The sequence below is a fragment of the Accipiter gentilis genome, chromosome 6, assembly GCF_929443795.1.
Source record: "Accipiter gentilis chromosome 6, bAccGen1.1, whole genome shotgun sequence".
NCBI lineage: Eukaryota > Metazoa > Chordata > Aves > Accipitriformes > Accipitridae > Astur > Astur gentilis.
In genome coordinates this window covers 44,084,557-44,103,608 of record NC_064885.1, presented here as the reverse complement: position 1 = coordinate 44,103,608, position 19,052 = coordinate 44,084,557, and the positions used below count along the sequence as shown (strand labels likewise).

Below are 19,052 nucleotides of genomic sequence, written 5' to 3'. Positions count from 1 at the left end.
GTTATGACTCTGTTGAAAATGCTTTCTCTTCCTTCTTTTCTAGATCATAACTAAAGAGAAAAGGACAGTGTGTTTGGGTTGAGAAGAGGACGAGCTCATTAGCCATAATGTATATACCGTCAAGCAACACTCGGAAACTCCCTCAGCAGTAAGACATCCACACATTGCATGTTAACGAGATGAAACAAGAACTTGGAAATCCACTGCACACTGTTGCCTATATACTTTGTACATTTAATTGATATTTGTGCTGAGGTGATCTTATTGTCTAAAAACTACAACATTGTCTATCTTTTCTAGCACAGAAGTATGCATATGGATTTGAATATGCATATGTAGTCTATTTCCTACATAATCACGTATGTCACCTTGAAAAGACAGACGATGATGTAACCATAAATCTATTATGTATTGGTACGTCTGTAGACCAAGATATAATTTTTTAAAGTAAGTTTATTTCTTTCAAGGTTTACAAATAACAAAGGTGCACCTTGTATTTAAAATTGCCATTATAGATGAGAGCGTGCATGCACAGTAATTTTTGTTTAAGAGTAATATTTTTAATGTAATAGATTGTAAGAAGTGGTAAGAGAGGTATCTGACAGAGATGAATGTGCCAAGCAAAACCACAACTGTGTATATTTTAAAGCACATCAATGGCTTTAAGTACCATGTTGTTAAGGATTCTCATGAAGTGCCATAGACTGTACATCCGATTAGAGTATTATTTCTGCAGTGTTATTTTCAGAACCACGTTTTCACTTACTTTACTAGTACTAATCAGTCAAAGGGCACCATTCTGTTTCAAACCAAAGCTGTCTCAGAAATGGCCAACTATTCCTTACAGTAACAGTAGACAGCACAAGAAAGATACTCTAGCCGTACAAATTAACCCATACTGGACATATATATAAACTATTTTAAGGCATTGTAGTGTAATATTTATGCATATTTTACTGTATAACATGATATACAAAAGGGAAAAGCCATTTCTGAGACACAGTAACAAACGTTTGAGGAACTTCTTTTGCTTCTATTTATAGCCTCTGTTGAAAGTCAAAAGGACTATAAATGTTTTGCAGAGTTGGGTTTCACTTTTACTTCATCAAAGTCACGCTTTACATGGTGACTCTAAACAAAGACAGAAGCACTGACATCAGATGCATGACAAACCAAAATATGAAAAAATGGAGATGTTAATTAGCGTAGAAATTGGGTGGGTTAAATACTTGGGTGAGTTTTATATGTGAATTTTTTGTTCAGATTAACTGCTTATAGCCTTAGAAAGCCTTTACAAAATAAAAACAAAAAAAATAGATGTGCATTCAAGTTTTAAGAATGGATTCATCCAAAGGAATTCCTTTTTGTGGTTTGGATGTTGCAGCTAGTAAAGGATATTTTTGCTCTGTTCAGCAAAGTGCTGAAGTGGGGGCCAGGTCACTGGTAGCGTAGCGTGGAGTGGAAGAAGCGCGAGTTCGGTTGTAGAACTCTCCATACTTCCAAGTTTACTGCGAGTTTTTATGCTTGAGAGAGATGCTTTATAGTATAAGAATGATGTGTTGATTTTACTGATTGTACTGTACATCTATTAAAGCCTTAGATTATTACATTACGGGTTAAAACCCATACCAATGTAATTTCAATCGTGTTAAGAAAGTATAGGTGACTTCACATGTTATTGTAGTTACTTAACATTATAGAATATTACTTATTTTTTTCTTGTTAAAAGTGTAGTTTTTATTTCTTACATTTATTAGATTGTTTTCATTTTCTATTACCAGTTGAATACCATTTCAGTTTATAGAATTTTGTTTTATTAGAGTTTACTGATGACTTTTTCAAAATACAAAAAAAAGTAGTTTTCTTCATAACATACTCAGTTTTGAATTTACATGTAGTGTCATATGAGTATTCGTATTATTGTTAACTAAATGATTTATATTTTACTGATTTAATATTACAATGTAAGAATGTCAGTCATTGTTAGTTCTTGTCTAGTTTTCATTAAAAGAACAAAGATCTTTTATATGGATATCTTATAATTATATAATCATTGCTAAGTAAGAAGTTAAGTTGTTGCTATCGCAACAATCCTGGCAGACAATTGAGTAATATTTTGATGATTTATTTTGTTTGTAATTAGTTATTATGAGAAAATCTAGTTCCTAGATATTAGAATAAAATTTATTTTCTACTGTATCCATTTCAAATGTTAAAATATTGTTTAAATATTTTTTGAAATCCCTGAATATCAGGCCTTGTTATAAATAAGCTGCATAATCAATAGATCAAGGGACTTTTTGTTGATAATCCAAATACTCAAAGTTTACGTAACAAGAATTATAGCGTGTGTGTGCAAACTCTTGAGGGTTGATTATGCTGCAGTTTAGCATGTGGGAACGTATAGAGAGAAGGTTGACTTTTTGCACTTCTGTATATAGTCAAAAAAGAGAGAAACCTGTATAATAGTAAGATCTTATTTTGAATAAAAATGTCTATAATTACAAGGAGTTTTGTTAAGGCTAATAAAATGACAGGCTGAACAAAATTGCTTGCAAAAGTGGCACAGAGTTAGCACTCCATACCCCTTCAAAAAAGTTGCTTTGCTTTATGTGGACAGCTTGTAGTTTGCCAGGATTTTTTCAGCTGGAAAGATATGCCATCCTTCCAAGATCTCATGACTGACAAAAGCTCCACTGGTTCAAATCTGCCTGAAAATCATTAATAAAAAAAAAAAAAAAAAAAGAAAAAAAAAAGAAAAAAAAGCAGGTACTTCAAACCATCAAGGTGAAATCATGGATCAAATATTCCGTACATTATTCAAAAACTACTGCATGTTTAAAGTATCAAAAAATATATTAAAGATATATGCTATTCAAACCAGTTTCTGACAATTTCAGTGGTTTATTGTTCACAAAAAAGATTCTTCAAAACAAATACTGACTTTCACAAAAGAGTTAAATCATGAACAGGCAAACCAAACAGCACACCGTAGCTGTAGTTGTTATGTGATTATTTTTTATCGCTGTAGTGGTCCTGTTCTTTTAGCAGGTGAAAAAAAAAAACCCTGGGAAATTTTACCGTTTTAATGGAAACCGTTCAGGAAACCTTGTCATTATATATGCCAAAGCTGGAAAGAGAAAGTGATTAGGCCATTACTGTATCTGATCTCTCCAGTACTCACACTGAATGATTAATGAAGTTGCACTTACTTGCAACCCCGCAACTTTCATCTGCTGAAAGGACAGATGTGCTTGGTTTTACTATTATGTAATCACAGACTTACTTTTTGCTTGTAGTTGCTCCAAATTATGTACTCTGTCCTGGGCTGCAATTTGTTTTTATGCTTATTTTATTATTACTGCTATAGTTGACCTTGCTGTATGGAAAAAATAAAGTGAAATTGCCCTAATAAAAGCTCTCTTAATTACGTTTTTTAATATCAGGTTAAAAAATTGCACCGCTTTCTTTTGTACACGTTTTTCACTTGATCTGTGCATTTGTTTGACTGAAGGGACGTAATTTATTTGTGGGGAAAAAAACCCCTATGCTGGCCTCGGGGGTTTTTTCTTCAACAGTGCATAGTAAGTTAGATATACAGGATATATATTAAGAATGCTAAGCGCACGTGACATTATTGTTAAATCCAGAGGATAAATGTAAAGTACCAGGGTACCGCAGATCCAGCCCAGGCCGTTATTACCCTCAGGGAGAAGAAAGGGACCCTCCACATCTGCCCCCCGCGTTGGTGCCCGCAGCGGGGTGCAGCGAGGCGGTGGCTGACGTTAGAGGGAGCCCCGTTTCCACGCGTTGCTCTTCCTTGATTAGTCTCCCACAAATCACTCTGAGAATCAAAACTGTTGACCAAAAAATCACAGGCTTCATTCGGAAAAGGAAGCGCATCGGAACGCTTGTTTTCCACGAGGATTTCAGGTGTCTCCTTGTTCGTTAGCGCGGCCTGAGAGACCTCGCAGAAAAGCTGGCGTTTCGAAGGCCGGTTTTATTTACCTCATTTCTCAGCTCAGCACATCAGGATGCCTCATTCCTGTCGGCTGAACACCCGGCTCATTTGCGCTGTGTTTGCGTCGATACCTGCGATGACACTAGCGTTCTAATTTATCATTGCATTTAGCTGCTAGGTGAAAAAATAACGCGTCAGGCAGCACGCAGGTTCTAAATTAGCAAAAAGAACACGACTTTCTTTTCCTCTCCAACCAATGAAGGCGGCCACGGAGGTTCCTGTGGTTAATCAGACGGCTCCGACAGCTGCTGTCGGTTAGTGCTCCCGCCACCGAGGTCCGGCACTGCCCTGGGTGCCAGCCCCACGGGGGGTCACTGTCACGCAGGACCCTCCGCCGCAGCCGGGTCAGGTCTGTCCCCTTGCACCCGGGCAGTGCCGGGGGGTCTCGGGCCGCAGCCGCTGGAAAGCGGGTACCGAGCCGCAGCTCAGCCTGCGGCGGGGCTCTCGCCGGAGAGCCGAGAGGAATAAAACCGCTGGGATGCTGAGGAGAGCCACGAGAAGGAGCTCCTGCCAAAGCGGCGTCGGCGCCTGCGGCTCGGGAAGCCGGTGGCCGTGGCAGCTCACCGGCCGGGGCCGGGATGGTGGCAACAGCAGGAGCAATTAATAACAACTGTGTTAAAACCAAGATAAAAGAAGCCTGTCCGAAGGGATCCATGTGTGTCTGCAGCTGAGATGCTTTCTGAAATAAGGAAAGGATTCTCGGCCCTTGGGGAAGGAGGAGCAGGAACCTCCTTCAGCAACCTGGGTCTGGGCAGCCGGGGACCGCGGCCGAGCCTTTCCCTGAGCTCCCCTTCCCTCCCTAGCCCGGGGTGGCCCCTCATCTCCCACGGGAGCCCTGGGGGGGGGGGGGGGGGGGGGGCGGGGAGTCAGCGCCGCAGGGAGACCCACCGGGGCGCTGCCTGTCGCAGCCCAGGAGAAGCAGTCACCGTCCTGCCTCTTGCTCGGCAGAGTTAGTGATTTGTGAGAACGGGGAATGGCATCAGGAAGGAGAGAGAGTAATTCTGAGGGTCTTTTTCCATCCAGATGCTAGTTGTAATAAAAAAAAAGCCCATTCCCTGCCCAAACAGAGCCGATCACACCACTTTCTGTGGTCCTGGCAGCGGCGTCGCACGATGCCTCGGTGCCTCGTGCCGGCTGCCGGCGCAGCCTCGGCGCTGGGGAGAGGTGCCGGGTCCGGCACGGCTCTGCCCGCCGGCAGCGGCCGGGGACACGCAGCGAGACGCGGGGGCCGGAGAGAGCAGCACCGTGCCGGGCCGTGGGCCTGAGCGACCCATCACCAGCATCGGCTCCTGCAGCCCCAGAGCCGCTGGGAAAGTGGGTTTGGGGAATTGCGCAGGTGCCGGGGGGGGTGGGTGTGGGTGGGCGTGATGGGGCTCAGCTGGGGATAAAGGGCTGGAGGCAGCAGGGCTGCAGGGAGCCCTGGCTGCAGGAGGGAGCTGGGGGCTTCTGGATGCGCAGGTAGGAGCTGGTGGCTTGGGGTCCCTGGGCGAGATCTCCGGGAAATGGCTGATCCGCAGCCTCAGGAGGGCACCGGCACTGGGGGAGACCCTCCCCTCGTTTCTGGGTAATGGCACAGAGCAGCGGTGGGGGCCACGGTGCCGGAGGATTCCCCTTGGGGTTATGCCTCTGTCGTGGCCGTGAGAGTGAGTGGTGAAAGTACAGGGTGGTAACGGGTCCTTGATGCTGCTTTTAAGAGGGGGACGGACCTCCTGCAGCTGACCTGGCCGAGGTGGTGGGACCCTTCCATGGGGGACCTGCCCGCGGCGCGGGTGCACCCCTCTCAAGGCGTCTGTTGCTGTGCGGAGCTGTCGGGTGTTGGAAAGGCACGGCTGAAGGGCCCCAAAGCAGCCGACGTGCGGCTGCTTTAACTGGTATTTCTCGTTGCGTGTTGCTGGCTGGTGGTGCCGGGGGTGCCCGGGGTGGGGGGGTGGTTGGTGAGAGCGAGGGTACCCGGTGGTGCTTTGTGGTGCTTCTGCAAAAGCTCCGTCTTGGTGAAGGAGCCGTGCCGTGTGCCGGAGGGGTGCCGCGGCGTTTGCGGTGGGACGCGCTGCGCTGGGGGCCCATCGCCTGCAGCCCCCGGGGCTGGGGGTGGCGAGGGAGGGGGAAAAGTCTCCCTTTTTTATATAGGAACTCCAGGAACAAACTGAAAGGTGAGAAGTCAGTGCGCTGTGTGTTTCATGGGAGGTGGCGGAGACGTTGGAAAGTGCGTTATCCCTGTGCTAATAAACCACAGGAGGAAATGAATCACAGCGATATTTCAGGAATGCACCGCAAATAAACGTGCAGTTACTCCGAAGCACCCCGAAAGCGCTCCGAGGGCGCAGCCAAACAGCGTTCATCACGTACGCGTTCTCGGTACCTAAGAATAGCCAGTTTGGAGTCTTTTACCCATCACAGGAGTTTAGCAAGCTTGTCATGGCATATATTGGCAATTACCTGGCACCAATAGGAAAACATTCAATTAAATAGTGGCAAGAGAAGTGACAATTATGGGATGGGAAAGACAGTCTGTGCTCTTCTGCAAACAGCATGGGGCACAGCGCGGCACGTTCAGCCCCCCTTGGGGCGAGGGGAGCAGGGGCCCTCGCTGGCAGGCACCCTGTGAGGGGTGGGATGGGGGTGCCATGGGCACGGTGCTTTGGGGGTGGAGAGAGCAGAACCGCTTCGACTGTTCTCGCGTGCCCTCAGCTACAAGGTACTGGGGCGGTGGGAGGCACCGGCAGCGCTTCCCGAGGATGGGGGATGTATCTGAGCGCTCGGGAGAGAGAGCCCACCCCGTCCCCTGGGCTGGGGGAATGGGAATGAAACCGCAGGGCTGAGTGTGGGTGCCTGAGCCGTAGGGTGCTGGTGAGATGCCCAGACGGATTTGGCCAGGAAGGAGGTGGGATGCTCGTGCTGGAGAGCAGCATCTGCGCCGGACAAAAAAAACATCCAGTTATAAGGGAAATGGTTTTTTCGGTGCTGTTATTAATCCCAAGCCTTACTCGCCTGCATGTGCTGGTTGTCCAGCCCTGGCCGTACGTGGCGCCTGCGGTATTTGGGGCTATCCGTAGCCCCGGGAGCAGCTTTGCAGCTGGGCTGGCACAGCCGGGGCTGCCTCCTGGCCATGGCACTCTGCAGGGGCATTGCAAAACGCTGTTTAAGGAAAGCAAAACAAAAGCTTCTGTAGAGCGGTGTTGCTAATTGCCTTTTCCACCCACGTCTCGTTTTTCTCTTCTCAGTGAATACTTCTGGTCCAGGAAAAGGTCAGCAGTGGAAGTTGCTGCTTCCTACCTTGCTCTCAAGTACGGCTGACTTTTAAAAGCCCTAAACCACGCTTTATACAAAACGAACCCTATCTTATTGTTAGCATTAGTAGGGTGCAGCGTCATGGGGGAAGTTCCTGTGGTGACGAGCTGACCTCTGGCGAGTGGGTAAGAGTCAGCCAAGCAGCTTGTCTTGGTTAGGCTAAAAACAGACATCTGTGTCCTGCCGATAGCAGCTCGCCGCGGGTCAGGCACCGCATCTTGCCATCAGCGTGCAGAAGAGCTTCTCCTGGTGCTCGCTTGAGCACAGAGTCTATCTCGGTGTTTGTGTACGCGTTCGGCAAATCCAGGCTGGCCTGCTCGGCGTCGTGCCTTCGTGCAGGGTCGGGGCACAGAGCCCGGGCGGCTTTGGAGGGACTTTTTTTGTCCCTTCCCTCCTCCTCCTGCACCCACCGCTTGCCGAACAACCGGGATCAGCAGTGCCTGCCCTCGCCGTCGGCACGCTTGGCTTTGCCATCCCGCGGCAGAGCCGCTCCGGCGCCGGCTGGCTGTTTCAGCAGAGGCACGTTTAACACTGGGTGAGTTTGGGGCTGGCTCGGCACCGAGCAGCGGCAGCGATGCTGCAGCCCGGGGTGCCGCTGGCTCCGGGTGCTCCCCGGGCACACGCGCACCGGACCCGCTGCGGCGGAAGCGTGGGGGGTGCTGAAATCCCGAACGAGAAGCACGAAGAAGAGCCTGGCTCAGCACCGAGCTCTCAGTTAGCGTGTGCTGGTTGGCGGTGGATAAAAAACAGCGTCGGGCACCGAGAGCCGCTGCGCTTCGGGTCTGTAGGATGCGCTGCGTTTCGTTTCACGGGGTATTTTTCTGCAGCCAGTCGGAAAGCGTGGCAACAGCCCGCATGGGGTGTGTGCATCCAGCCGGGGGCTGTGGGTTTGTCTTTTTTTTTCCCCTGTCCCAGGTCACCCCCGCGCTGTTCCCCCCTCCCCATGCAGCACCATCGCCCGTGGTGGGCAGGAGCTGGGGCCGAGTGCTGGGTTTGGATGATTCCAGCGATGCTCGGGGGCATTTGGGCGAGGGGGACCCCCAGCCAGGGCTGACCTGGTCCACAATCCCCGCGCCGGCAGCCTCTGGGGTGGAAATAGGTCTGAGCTCTGGAAGCGCCGTGAGCCTGGGCGAGCGACGGGCAGCCGCCCACCCGCGCCTCGTCCCTGCCGTTGGCTGCGCGCTCGGCACCGCTGGCCTCGAGTGCTCGTGCCGCAGCGCACGGGGCCGGTCGCCGCTTCTCTGCGACTGCACCACGCGTCCCGCAGCAGAACTGATCTGGTGGTGAAATAACGCCTGTGTTTAAAATGCCGTCTTCGTAATTAGTACGCGTGCACGTGCCAAATGGATCAGTCTCTCTCTGGTGTCTGGCTGGGGAAGGTGGGCAGCTCCCCGGCCGGGCTGGAGGAGCAGCCGGTGAACAGCAGCCGGCGCAGGGCCCGGTGCGTTCCTCGCGGTGCCGGCAACCGAGCGTGGGGTTTGGGGTGGCGGGGACGCAGGAGACACCGACGCCTCATGGCGAAGGGGTCTGTGACTGTGGTTACAAGGCCTGTGGCATCGGCAGCCGTAAGCAAAGGGGGGGAAATATATCCAGTGTGTCATTTTACCCAGCCTCTGACAGCTGCTGCTGGCTCCAGCTCCTTCCTCTGTTCGTGATTTCTAGTGCAAAAAGGAAAATGATTTGAAAAGATCGTTACTGCATGAAACCCAGTTCTGAACATCTGTGCTGAATTGAAAATTTCATCCTAAAATAGACACACAGATACCGAGTGAAAAGGAGCAACTTATGGAAGAGAGCTTGTGGGAATTAACAAGAACCTAACCTGCCCTATATAAAATTGCTCTGGGGGTATCTGAGCATCTATCAGCATTCCTTCCGAACTTCACTGCCCGCTGCGTTGCTGTATTAATTTCTCCCAATAGCAGGTATTAGTCACTCTATCTGTGTCCGTTCTCTAAAACAGCTCCGTGCTGTTTGGAGGACATGGCGTCTCTGAAGTGCGGTGCTAGGGTTGGGTCTGCGTTGCCCTTTTACGTGTTTTATCTGTAACACAAAATCAGTAACGTACGCCTGCAGCAGCGCAGAAGTGTACGCCCGAACATAACCTACCTCTTCAGTTGGTGCTTGGTTTTATGAGTTGCCATAATGGAGTTTCAATTTAGTCTGCAATTAAATTATCTCTGCTCGTCTTTTCACGCACCTTGGAGCAGCCCGTTCCAAGAGGCCTGTGCTCTCGGCACAGCCGTCGTTCAGCGGCACTCTGTAGGGGTGCGCAGGCCGGCGTCTGCTCGCCTTTAGTCTTGAGATAAGAAACAGAATAAAAGGTGATGGCGGCCGAAGACGCTGGCACGGCGGCTGGTGGAGGCTGTGTGCCGGCGCAGGGGGGCGAGGGCGGTGGGGCGGGTGACGGTGCCCGTGTCGGTGCCAGCCCGGCAGTGCCCAGCGGGGCTGCTACGGCAGCCAGGGATGCCCAGAGCCACCAGCCAGCCTGGCCCGGTAAAGGATTCCCCGAGCTGTGCTTTTTGGGGAGAAGAGGCAGGATTCGCCCCCGTGACCCCAGCACTGAGAGCTGCCCTTCCCCTACTTCATAGGGAGCAGAGGGAAATAAAGCACTGTGTGGTTGAGAGGGGTTTTTTGTTCTTTAATCGCACGTTGTCCATAATGTAAAGCTTTATCTTGTCCTCTTGCCCCAGAAGCAGGGCTGGCTGATGCTGGGAGGCACGCTGTCACCGGGAAGCTCTTCAGCCCTCCCGCTCAGCCACCACCTGGAAAACCCCCGGAGTCGCAGCTAACACCCGGTGTATTTTGTAGGGAATCGCTTTGATCGTTACTATTTTAAAGAAAATTCTGGAGCGCGGCTTGAGCCTGCCAACTTAAACTGCTTGGAGAAGGGCCAGGGTTAGGAGGTAATTTATTACTTGAGTAGGTCGGGGAGAGTAAGTGCGTACGTTAGGGACCTTACCAAAACCAGCTGAAAAGATGTTTGTCGTCTTGTACCTACAGCATGCTTGAGACCGGTGGGCAGTTCTTACCGGCTATGAACAGAGAAAATCTCAAAGTCTGGCTCTTATGCTGAGGGATCGCGTGCTTCCCAGCACAAGGAGCACGAGCCCTTCCGTAGCTGACCTCTAACTTCCCCAGCCTTCCACCCCCTCCTGGACTCCATGTTTTTTTCCCAGCCTCCCACCCCCTTTTGGACTCTCTTTTTTTTCCCGCACTCCCACCCCTTTTAGCATCCACTTGTTTCCCAGCCTCCCACCCCCTCTTGGCCTCCCTTTTTTTCCCGGCCTCTCACTCCCTTTTGACCTCCAATCTTTTCCCAGCCTCCCACCCTCTTTTCCCAGTCTATCACCCCCTTTTGGCCTCCAACCCCCTTTTGCCCCTTCAGCCTGCCACGCTTTTGCTGCCTTGACTTTTTTTTCCCCCCAGTCTCGACTACTGATTTTTATTTATTTGTTGTGTGGCCTTCCCTTGTTTCTGCTGTCTCAGCTTTTCCGCTCTCAGCTGAGCCCCTGACAGGCTCCAGGAAACTGTTCTCAACTGTCCCATGTCTTCACGGCCAGCCACAGCAAAACAAAAAAAACCCAACCCATTGGCAGGATTTGGGTCAGACGTGCTGCTTTCCGCATCCTGGAGGAGCCGGGCGCCTGGCACCAAGCCCACCTTGTGCACCAGCAGCCTTCCCTTCGGTGCCCCTTCGCTGCCACGGCAGCCCCCCCCCCGTGCCGCCGGCGTGGGGATGGGGTGCTGCAGTGCCGGGGGCAGCCGTGACCCACGAAGAGCTGCCTAAGCAGAAGTACCGTCCGTGAACAGCCTTAAACATTGCAAAGAAACGAGGGCACGCGCTGGTCTGCCTTCGCTACGCAGGCTTGCCCGGGATGCTACAGCGAGTACTTGCCACCTGGGCTGCTACCCGTGTCTTGGGCTCGGCGAGGTTCCGTGTCCAACGCTGCCTCAGTAATTGAACTTTAATACGCTACACGTTCAAGTTTACTTAGATTGTTTTTCTCTGGAGGAACCTCATATAACTAGGTGTTGGTAAACACGGACGTTGGCCTGCTGTCGGAGGCAGGCTTCTGCATACCCACGCTCGGTAACAAACCTATTAATGACAATAACAAAACGACCACTGTAAGCTTAAGGCGGAACCAGCTCCGTCATTGCTGGAACTGCTCAGGAAAACGCTGGGGTGTTTCAATTCTTGTTAGCCCCCAGAGCCACAGCCACCCGCGGTGGTCCCCTTCCCCGGCGGTGGCCGTGTCCCTCGGGCAGGCTGTGTCTCGGGGTCCGCGTGGTGAGGATGCTGCCGGCTGGGGCAGCGCCACGGCTCTCCGACCCCGGGTCCCCGGCCAGGACTCGCCCCTGCTGCCGCAGCACCAGGTGCCAAAACGAGCCCGACCCCCTCGGAAATCTCTGCCCTCGGAGTTCAGCCCAGCGCAGAGCCTGGCGTGCAAACGCTCTGCCAGCAACGTGAGGGCTTTGGTTACCCCCCCAGGTCGTTACCGACTGCCTTCGGGTACGCCAGTCAAACAGAGCGCTCGCTGCCGGAGAGCAAACGTGCCAGGTTTGCCGCTTTCTGACTCACCAGTAAGTAAATTGGGCAATCTTCTGTTTCCCAACCTGTTTTCTTTCTCAGGAGCTCGGTCTTCACTTCGCTCTCAGGACAGCAAAGACCTAATCCAGCTGCTAGTTCACACATGCATCTCTCTCCCTGCTCAACAGAAGCCGGCAAAACCCCTCATTTTTCGTGAGAAGGAAGATGGAGCCGTGCCCGGTGCCCCGGCAACCTCGCAGGGCGGTGACCCGCACCCCTGCCGTCCCTTCCCGCCGCCTGAGCCGTGTCCCGGGGTCCTGCCGGCCCCGAATCGCTCCCGGGGCGAACGCTGTCCCCCCGTGAGCTGGGGGCTGCTGCGGGGCCGAGCGCTGCCCCGCTCCCACGGGGACAGGACGGGACAGGATTGGACCCGTGTCCTGAGATGCCCCGACACGCAGGCGCAGGGCGACGTTCCACGGGCAGCGCCCAGCGTCAGAAACTGCCAGAACCTAACTCTGTTTTTCACATGCCTCTTCCGTGTCATTTCATATTCAGTGCTAAAATGTAGGCCTCGCCACTTCCCGATTTATTTTCTGGCATTTTACATTTCACCCTGTTTCAGTAGCTCGCAGTGCTCCCCTTCCCCGGTGCCTCACAGCCCTGCTCCTGGAGGGGAGTACCCACAGCCTGTTCTGCCAGGCAGATCGGCATCCCTCCAGCCTGCTGCCGGATGGATGGATGGCAGGAGAAGAGACACGCTTCCAATCCTTCCCCCTTTTTTTTTTTTTTTCCTCCTTTTTTTTTTTTTTTTTTTTTTTCCTTCTCCCCATCCTAATTCCAGGCAATGGTTTGTAATGCTCCAGTTTGAAGATACCCGCTTGTGACAGATGAGCAACGTTTTCTTGTACTTTATTTGTAAATTCTTTCCCACTAGAGTGATTATTAGTAATTATATGAACCAAACTGCTACTTAAGCCTCTTGCTTTCCATGTGGCATCAGTTCAGGCTACTACAGGGCAGAAATCATTGAAGAATTTGGCACCCAATTTCGAGCATGCTGTGACAGTCCTCTCGGGCAAACAGAATTTCGTATTAATTCTTTAATCCCTCATGTCCTCCCCTTCTGAGCTGAAGACTCATTCTGGGAAGAAATCTGCTAAATCCGGCACGTGACTTTCTCGCAGCACCGCTTGCGCTGTAGTTTTGAACGGGAACAGGAAGAAATGTGTCAACAACTTCGTGTCTCTTCTTGTCTGGGAAGCGGCATCCCTCGCCAAGTCGGTGATGCCTTTCGGCGAGGCGCGCCGCCTGCCAACCGCATCCCTGCGCCGCGGGCGCGAGCACCCCTGGGGTGCCGCTCGGAGCCCTGCGGACCCCCGGTCCTCGCCCACGGCCGCGGACCAGAGGTGCGGGACGGGGACGTCTCCGCCTGCCTGCCGCCGGCTGGCAGGAGCCGCGGTTTGCCTCCCCGCGTCGAGGGGGAGGCTGAGTCATCCCCTCGGGGTTTTTTTTAATAGTCCGGAGGAGGCCCAGCTGTCTCCCCGCCGGGCGCGGAGCGTCTGTGCCGCACGGCTTCAGCCTCCGTGCGAGCGCGGTGGCTTCCCACTTCATCCTTAATGTCATTGTTCCCGGGGAACGGCGTGTGCCGGCAGCGTACCGCCCCGTCCCGCGGGTCACTCGCTGCCGCCGCGTATGTTGGGATTGGCTTAATTGGGGCTAAACCAGGGCTGTGTTCACACCTTCTCTCTGGAAACGAGGAGGAGACGAGCGTTGAAACCGTGCTGGAGCTTGCGTTTCGCCCGACGTGTTTGCGGCAGTCGAGGCGTGTTGCCTTCACGCGTCTCTCTTCTTCCCGGACTTGATCCGATGGTTGGGTCAAGGTGGTTTTGGTACGGGGAGCGCGTCCTCCTGCCAAACCGGAGCCGCTGGCAGCCCCCCGGCTCTGCTTTGGGCAAAGCTCACCTGCTGAAACGCAGCGCGTTGAACCCGTGGCCGCAGGGCAGCTGCTGGCTTCTGTTGTCCGTGTGTAAGTTGCAGCAACAGGAATTCGGATGCAGCCCTGGTGCCGGGATGGAGCTGGCGGGGCACTCGTGCCCGGACCCCCTGCGCATGGTGCTGTGCACCCAGACCCCTCCACCACAGCAGGGACGAGTGGTGCTGGACTGGGTCCCACGGCCACTGCAGTCTGTAACGCCTGAGCTCCTCCGTGGGCATCGGCACAGCGTTTTGGTGCTTGTTTCTCCAGATGGGTTCTGGTCTTGGAATGTTTGTGCAGGGTAAAAAAAAAAAAAAAAAAAAAAAAAAAAAAAAAAAACACAGAAAATGAATGTATACTCCTGAGTTTCAGTAGTGGATGGGGGATAGCCATGGTGTTATACAATTCATTAAAAATATTATACTGATGGGCAATGCACTGTAATTAAAAAAAAAAAAAAGATTGTTTGCAAATCATGCGGGGATTTGTTTTAATTAAGTGCCGCCTTGTCAGACCCACGCTGGGTTACAGAGGCTGCGAGAGCCCAGTTTCTCTCTTAATTAGCTGATTAGCTTCCCTGGCCAGAGGAGGCTGGCGGGCGCAGGCTGCCGGCCATGTGCGGGGGTGACTTACATTGGCCATAGTTTGGATTTTTGCAGGGGGAGGAGCTTGATTTACTGCGACTGCCGACAAATGAGGAAGTTACTATTAAAAAATAAACAAAAAAATCCAAACCAACAAAACCAACCTCCCCAAAGCAAAGCCCAGCCCCAGGCAGCTGCTCTTCCCAAGCTGCCCCAGCCGGGCTGTCCCTGGGGGGGGACGCGGGACCCCGGGGCAAGGGGTCCCTGTGGGCGGGCGAGGGGGCAGCACCCAGTGCCCCGTGTGCCCACCGGCGGGGCCACACGGAGCTGCACGACGGGTACCGGGAGTTCCTTAGAGCCGCATTCCTGCAGCGTGTTAAACCGATGCAGAAATCACCACCGTAACGTAAAAATACGGGATGCCTTTGTCAGAGGGGCAGAAGGGACCCCCCGACCCACGGTGCTGGAGATCTTGTCGTGCTTCGTGGACGTTCCCACTCAAGCACAGGGACGGTCCCTCCGCCAGGACAGCTCGGACTTACTGGCTGGGGTTTTTTCCACACCTGGGCTCAATCCCAGGTTTGCCATCGCTTGGCAGGGATTGCAGCTAGCAGGGGAGGAAACGCAATGGGAGAGGAAAAAATCTTTGTAACCTGCTCTGCAAAACTGCACGGATCTTTTTTTAAAAAGGGAAAAAAAACCATGAAAATTTTCAAAGGCCCTTTTAAAAATAGGGTTAAAGAAGGAAAACTTTGGAGATCAGAATTACAGTGTAGAACTAAGCTTTAGGGAGGAAAAGTTTCATTTCCTGTTAGTTTTGTTCATGGGTTTATGTTAGTTTTATGAAGTTGTATGGTGTCATTTATCTAGTCTTTCCTATATATGGGAACATTTCAGAGTAAAATGTTGTTAACAGCTTGAAATGCTGCCATGCTCTAGCATTTTTTGTTTTAGCACTATTCAATGTGAAAAAATTAATATTTTGACTCAAAATACTGAATAGCAACTATGAATGTTAAAAATTCGCAGCTCATTTCAAAATCTGTCAAAACTTCCCAGCGAACAGAATTACTGATTTATTTGGTTTTTTTGGACCAGCTCTAATCTTGCCAGTGAACTGTGATGGGTCTCTGCAGCAGAACTGCCAGTGACCGGCGAAAGGTTTTCCAGGGCAGAGCCCTGCACTGTCCCATGTATGTGTCAAAGCGCTTTCCAAGAGGAAAAATGCCTTCAGTTTTCTGTGTGGGGAAGGACTTTCAGGTGCAGCTCGCTTTCAATATTTGGCTTTTCAATAGATGCCTGATTGTCTTCAGAGGTAGCGGACACCGGTCAGCACCACCGAAGCCGCTGCTGGAAAATCACAGCGTTTGGTGTCTCTGAGAAGTGGTGGCTTATTTCAGTAGCTCCCTGGTGTTCTGTGGCTGAAAACTATTCCCAGAACTGTGGGAAGTGGCAAACTTTAAAAACTTCAAATGCGTGACCTTGCAGTGGGTGTTAGCCCAGCCAGCGAGGGGAGCTTCCCGGGGAGCCTGCTCTGCCTCCACGCTCGGGCCGCTTCGCTTGTCTGCCGACTCCTATCGTACAGCTGAGCGCGGGTCTGGTTTCCCTCTTCAGTGCACCAGAGGAATCTGTGCAGTATTCCAGTAATTTTTAAAAAGTCATTAATTATTAAGCAGGCATGTATCTGGGGTCAGTGAGATAACTTAGCCTAAGAGATGTAACTCTGTTTGCAAAGCTGTTTGTGCAGAACAGCTGTTTCTGCAGAGCAGCCTATTGTGGAGGGAAGAAAATTTATAACTAAAAAAGTTATAAAATGTCAACAAAGGCTCTGGTATAAATAGCCAAAAGTTGAGATAAAATAGGAGCCATTTAGGGCCACTTTTCTCAGTCTTCGAAAACCAACTGGGACTTTTCGACAGTAAAAACTGTTCGCCCTGCCCGTGAAGCCCCGGGTGATCCCAGCCCCTGGACGTGCTCGGGGCAGGAGCCCCACTGGCCCCCAAGCTCTGCCCTCCCGTGGGGCACCGCATGCCCCGGCCCCCAGCCAGGGGCCGGGAGCTACACGGAGCGGGGCGGCTGGTCCCGTTCCATCCCATCCCGTTCCATCCCATCCCATCCCATCCTGCGGAGCAGGAGCAGCAGGACAGAGCCCGGCCAGCCACCCCGCGTGCCCTCGCTCCGGCCGGCTAGCGAGGCATCCCGGCATCCCGGGCGAGGAGAGCAGCAGCTGCTCCCTGCGTCTTCTGGTCTTGTTATCGTCTGCTGGCACTTAAACCCCTAATAGCTTGTGCAAAATTAGCTTTACTGGGAAAGCGTGTGTACTTTAGCTCTTCGCTCCTAATGCATCAATTAAGCTCCGCGTTATCTGGGAAAGGCAGGGGGAGGCGAGGGCAACGCCTGCAGAAGCCGGGCTGCAGGCAGGAGAAGGGAAAACCGCCTTCCAGTCCCCAGGACCGTGGGAAACCCTCGCCCCGGTGCCCCCCTGCCCCTGCTCCCTCCTGCCCGGCCGGTCATGCCACGTCCTCCCGCGGCTCTGCTGGGGCAAGCGGGGGGGACAGCAGCCGTGCCCCCCCAGGGGTCGGCACCGGCCCCCCTCAGCCCACCCGCTGGCACGGGCCTCGGGGGGCCCTGGCCCACTGCACAACAGCAGCTTCCAGAGGAAAAAACCAAAAAGACACGAAGGGAATTAGCTTAGAAATGTGCTTCTGGACTGCGGGAACCACAAATTATACAACTCGAGTGACGTTTCTCACGTCACTGCGAGGACGGACATTTGCAGGTGTGGTTGCCAGTTGTGTGAAGAGTGCAATCCTTTTTTTATTGTTTAAATAATAAAAACTATGTGCTTTAAAACACAAAACCAAACAAACCACAACCCTAAACGGATGTCATTAAAATCCTTCACCTGGGATAACAGGGAGATCAAAGAACAGAAAAACACGAAGGCTCTGGCTTTGCTTTACGTCCTCGCTTGGCTTGTCCCTCTGACTTCAGACTGCTGGGAGGGAGCTGTCTCCTCTTCGGTAAGAACTGGTGGGTTTTCCGCTGGCTGTGATTACAGGTCGGATTGCGCTCATATGCATAACGCAATGCAGTTTCCAGCATTAATTATGCATCATCAGAAGTGGCGCGTTTAGCAGAGAAGTGGTTGGGATCCTGGAGGTGCTAAGGAGAGCGATGCGAGGGGAGATGCAGAAGGGCTTCTCGGGTGGCCTGAACAGCGAGTCCAGTCCGTTTGCCTCACTGTTTGAACACCGTATTTGTGTCCTACAATTAGCTCGTTAACCAGGTTTAAAACCCGCTGTGGTGCTGCTGCTCCAGCCAGGTTGAGAGCAGACCCCCGGCACGGGACTCTCGGCGTGCGCCGTTCGCCGAGGCAGCGGGTGGCCCGGGAAGGGGCTGGCGTTGGGCTGCTCTGCTCCTCTACCGGGGCACAAAGGGGGCTGGAAGCGTCGGCCTTTGGATACCGTCTTAGGCAAGAGGGGTGGTTGGGGTCTAATTACACCCGGGCTCACGGAAAGCTCGTTTGCGGTGGGCAGCACGCTGCGGAGCTCCTGTGCCGGGATCAGGCTCTGCTGTGCTTCAGCAAGAGGTAAATCGGTGACGGGGGTCTCCTGCTCTCAGATGCACGCTTCCAGCAACCGCAGGCTTGAGTGCTTGAGTATGGGCTGCTTACCAGCGCGATGCACTGCTGAGGATTTAATCTGATGCCCTGTTGAAGGTCTCCGCTAATTTCAGGGGAGGTTTTCCCAAGGGGGTTTTGTTTGGTGCCCGCTTGAACAGAAAACAGAGATGCCGTAGAGAGGCCGGGGTCCCTGGCGGACACCCTGCCTGCCCTCCTTCAGTGCTCTTCCATTGCAAAGAGGAGAAAATAACCGTAAAGCAGTTGCGGTCAGGCTCCAGCAGCAGCAGAAGACACCCGATAGAGTCAAATCTGTTTCCTGCCTGCTGCGACCCGCGGCAGCCCGGCCGGCTCCGGATGCTCCTGCGGCTGGAGGAGCGGAGGGGGTTTCTCTCGGTCTCGAAATGACTCGGCAGAGCTGTGCACCGCAGCCCTCGTCCCGCCGCTCCCTCCTCCCGGCCCTCCCTGCGCGAGCCGCGAGGGCTCTGACACCCCAGCGTGGTCTCCAGGGAGAAAAAACAAAGAATTTGGCTACACGCTCTGAGGACAGCCGAGGATGATTTGAACGAGCCGACAATGCTGTTTCCTTGTTCTCAAACTGGACTTCTGAGAGGTTTTTTCCTCCTCTGCTTCTTTTTGACTCTTCCTTACCGCTCCCGTTCAAGGAGCGGTGAGCGTTGCCCTCTGCCCGTGGCCGGGGAGCCCACCTCCCCCCGCACCCCGTGGGCGGTAGGTGCAAAAACCCACCACTGAATCCCAGTCTGTGTGTGCAGCCCCTAACTCTTGGGTCAGAAAGAGTAACTACTGAATGTTAAAGTTATATTATCCCTCTAAGATAGATTTAGCTTTTTTACAGCCCTTTGCATTTCTAGATTTCCAAGTGTTTTACCAGGGTGGTTAATTCTGATTATCCTTGCTTACTTACTAGGAAGCTGGAGCAGGGGCAAGTGAAGGGACTTGTTATTCCCTGTCGGAGCGAGTTACAGCTAGAGAAAAACGCCGGGCTCCCCTTTGGCAGCCTCCTGCCC

At 52.4% G+C, this 19,052-nt stretch overlaps 3 protein-coding genes across 26 annotated transcripts in view; all 3 read left to right on the top strand.

The window, feature by feature from the left end:
* Positions 1-3,430, top strand: part of MBNL1 (muscleblind like splicing regulator 1) — a 108,473-nt gene extending 105,043 nt beyond the window's left edge. For all 21 annotated transcript variants that reach the window (XM_049803841.1, XM_049803862.1, XM_049803843.1 and 18 more), the window contains one exon: positions 44-3,430. Coding sequence is in view for 1 of the 21 variants with exons in the window: in XM_049803851.1 (XP_049659808.1) it covers positions 44-54 (11 nt within the window). In the remaining 20 variants the exon portion in view is untranslated. The remainder of the gene's footprint in view (positions 1-43) is intronic.
* Positions 3,431-5,990: 2,560 nt separating this feature from the next.
* P2RY1 (purinergic receptor P2Y1) overlaps positions 5,991-19,052 on the top strand; it is a 43,878-nt gene continuing 30,816 nt past the window's right edge. For all 4 annotated transcript variants that reach the window (XR_007506275.1, XR_007506277.1, XR_007506276.1 and 1 more), the window contains exon 1: positions 5,991-7,844. The gene's annotated coding sequence lies outside the window, so the exon portion shown is untranslated. The remainder of the gene's footprint in view (positions 7,845-19,052) is intronic.
* On the top strand, positions 9,637-18,050 carry LOC126039803 (uncharacterized). The gene is made up of 4 exons (XM_049803443.1): positions 9,637-9,712; positions 10,003-10,109; positions 11,342-11,873; positions 11,946-18,050. The coding sequence occupies exons 1-4, from the start codon at positions 9,637-9,639 to the stop codon at positions 12,725-12,727; spliced, it is 1,497 nt and encodes a 498-aa protein (XP_049659400.1). The 3' UTR covers positions 12,728-18,050.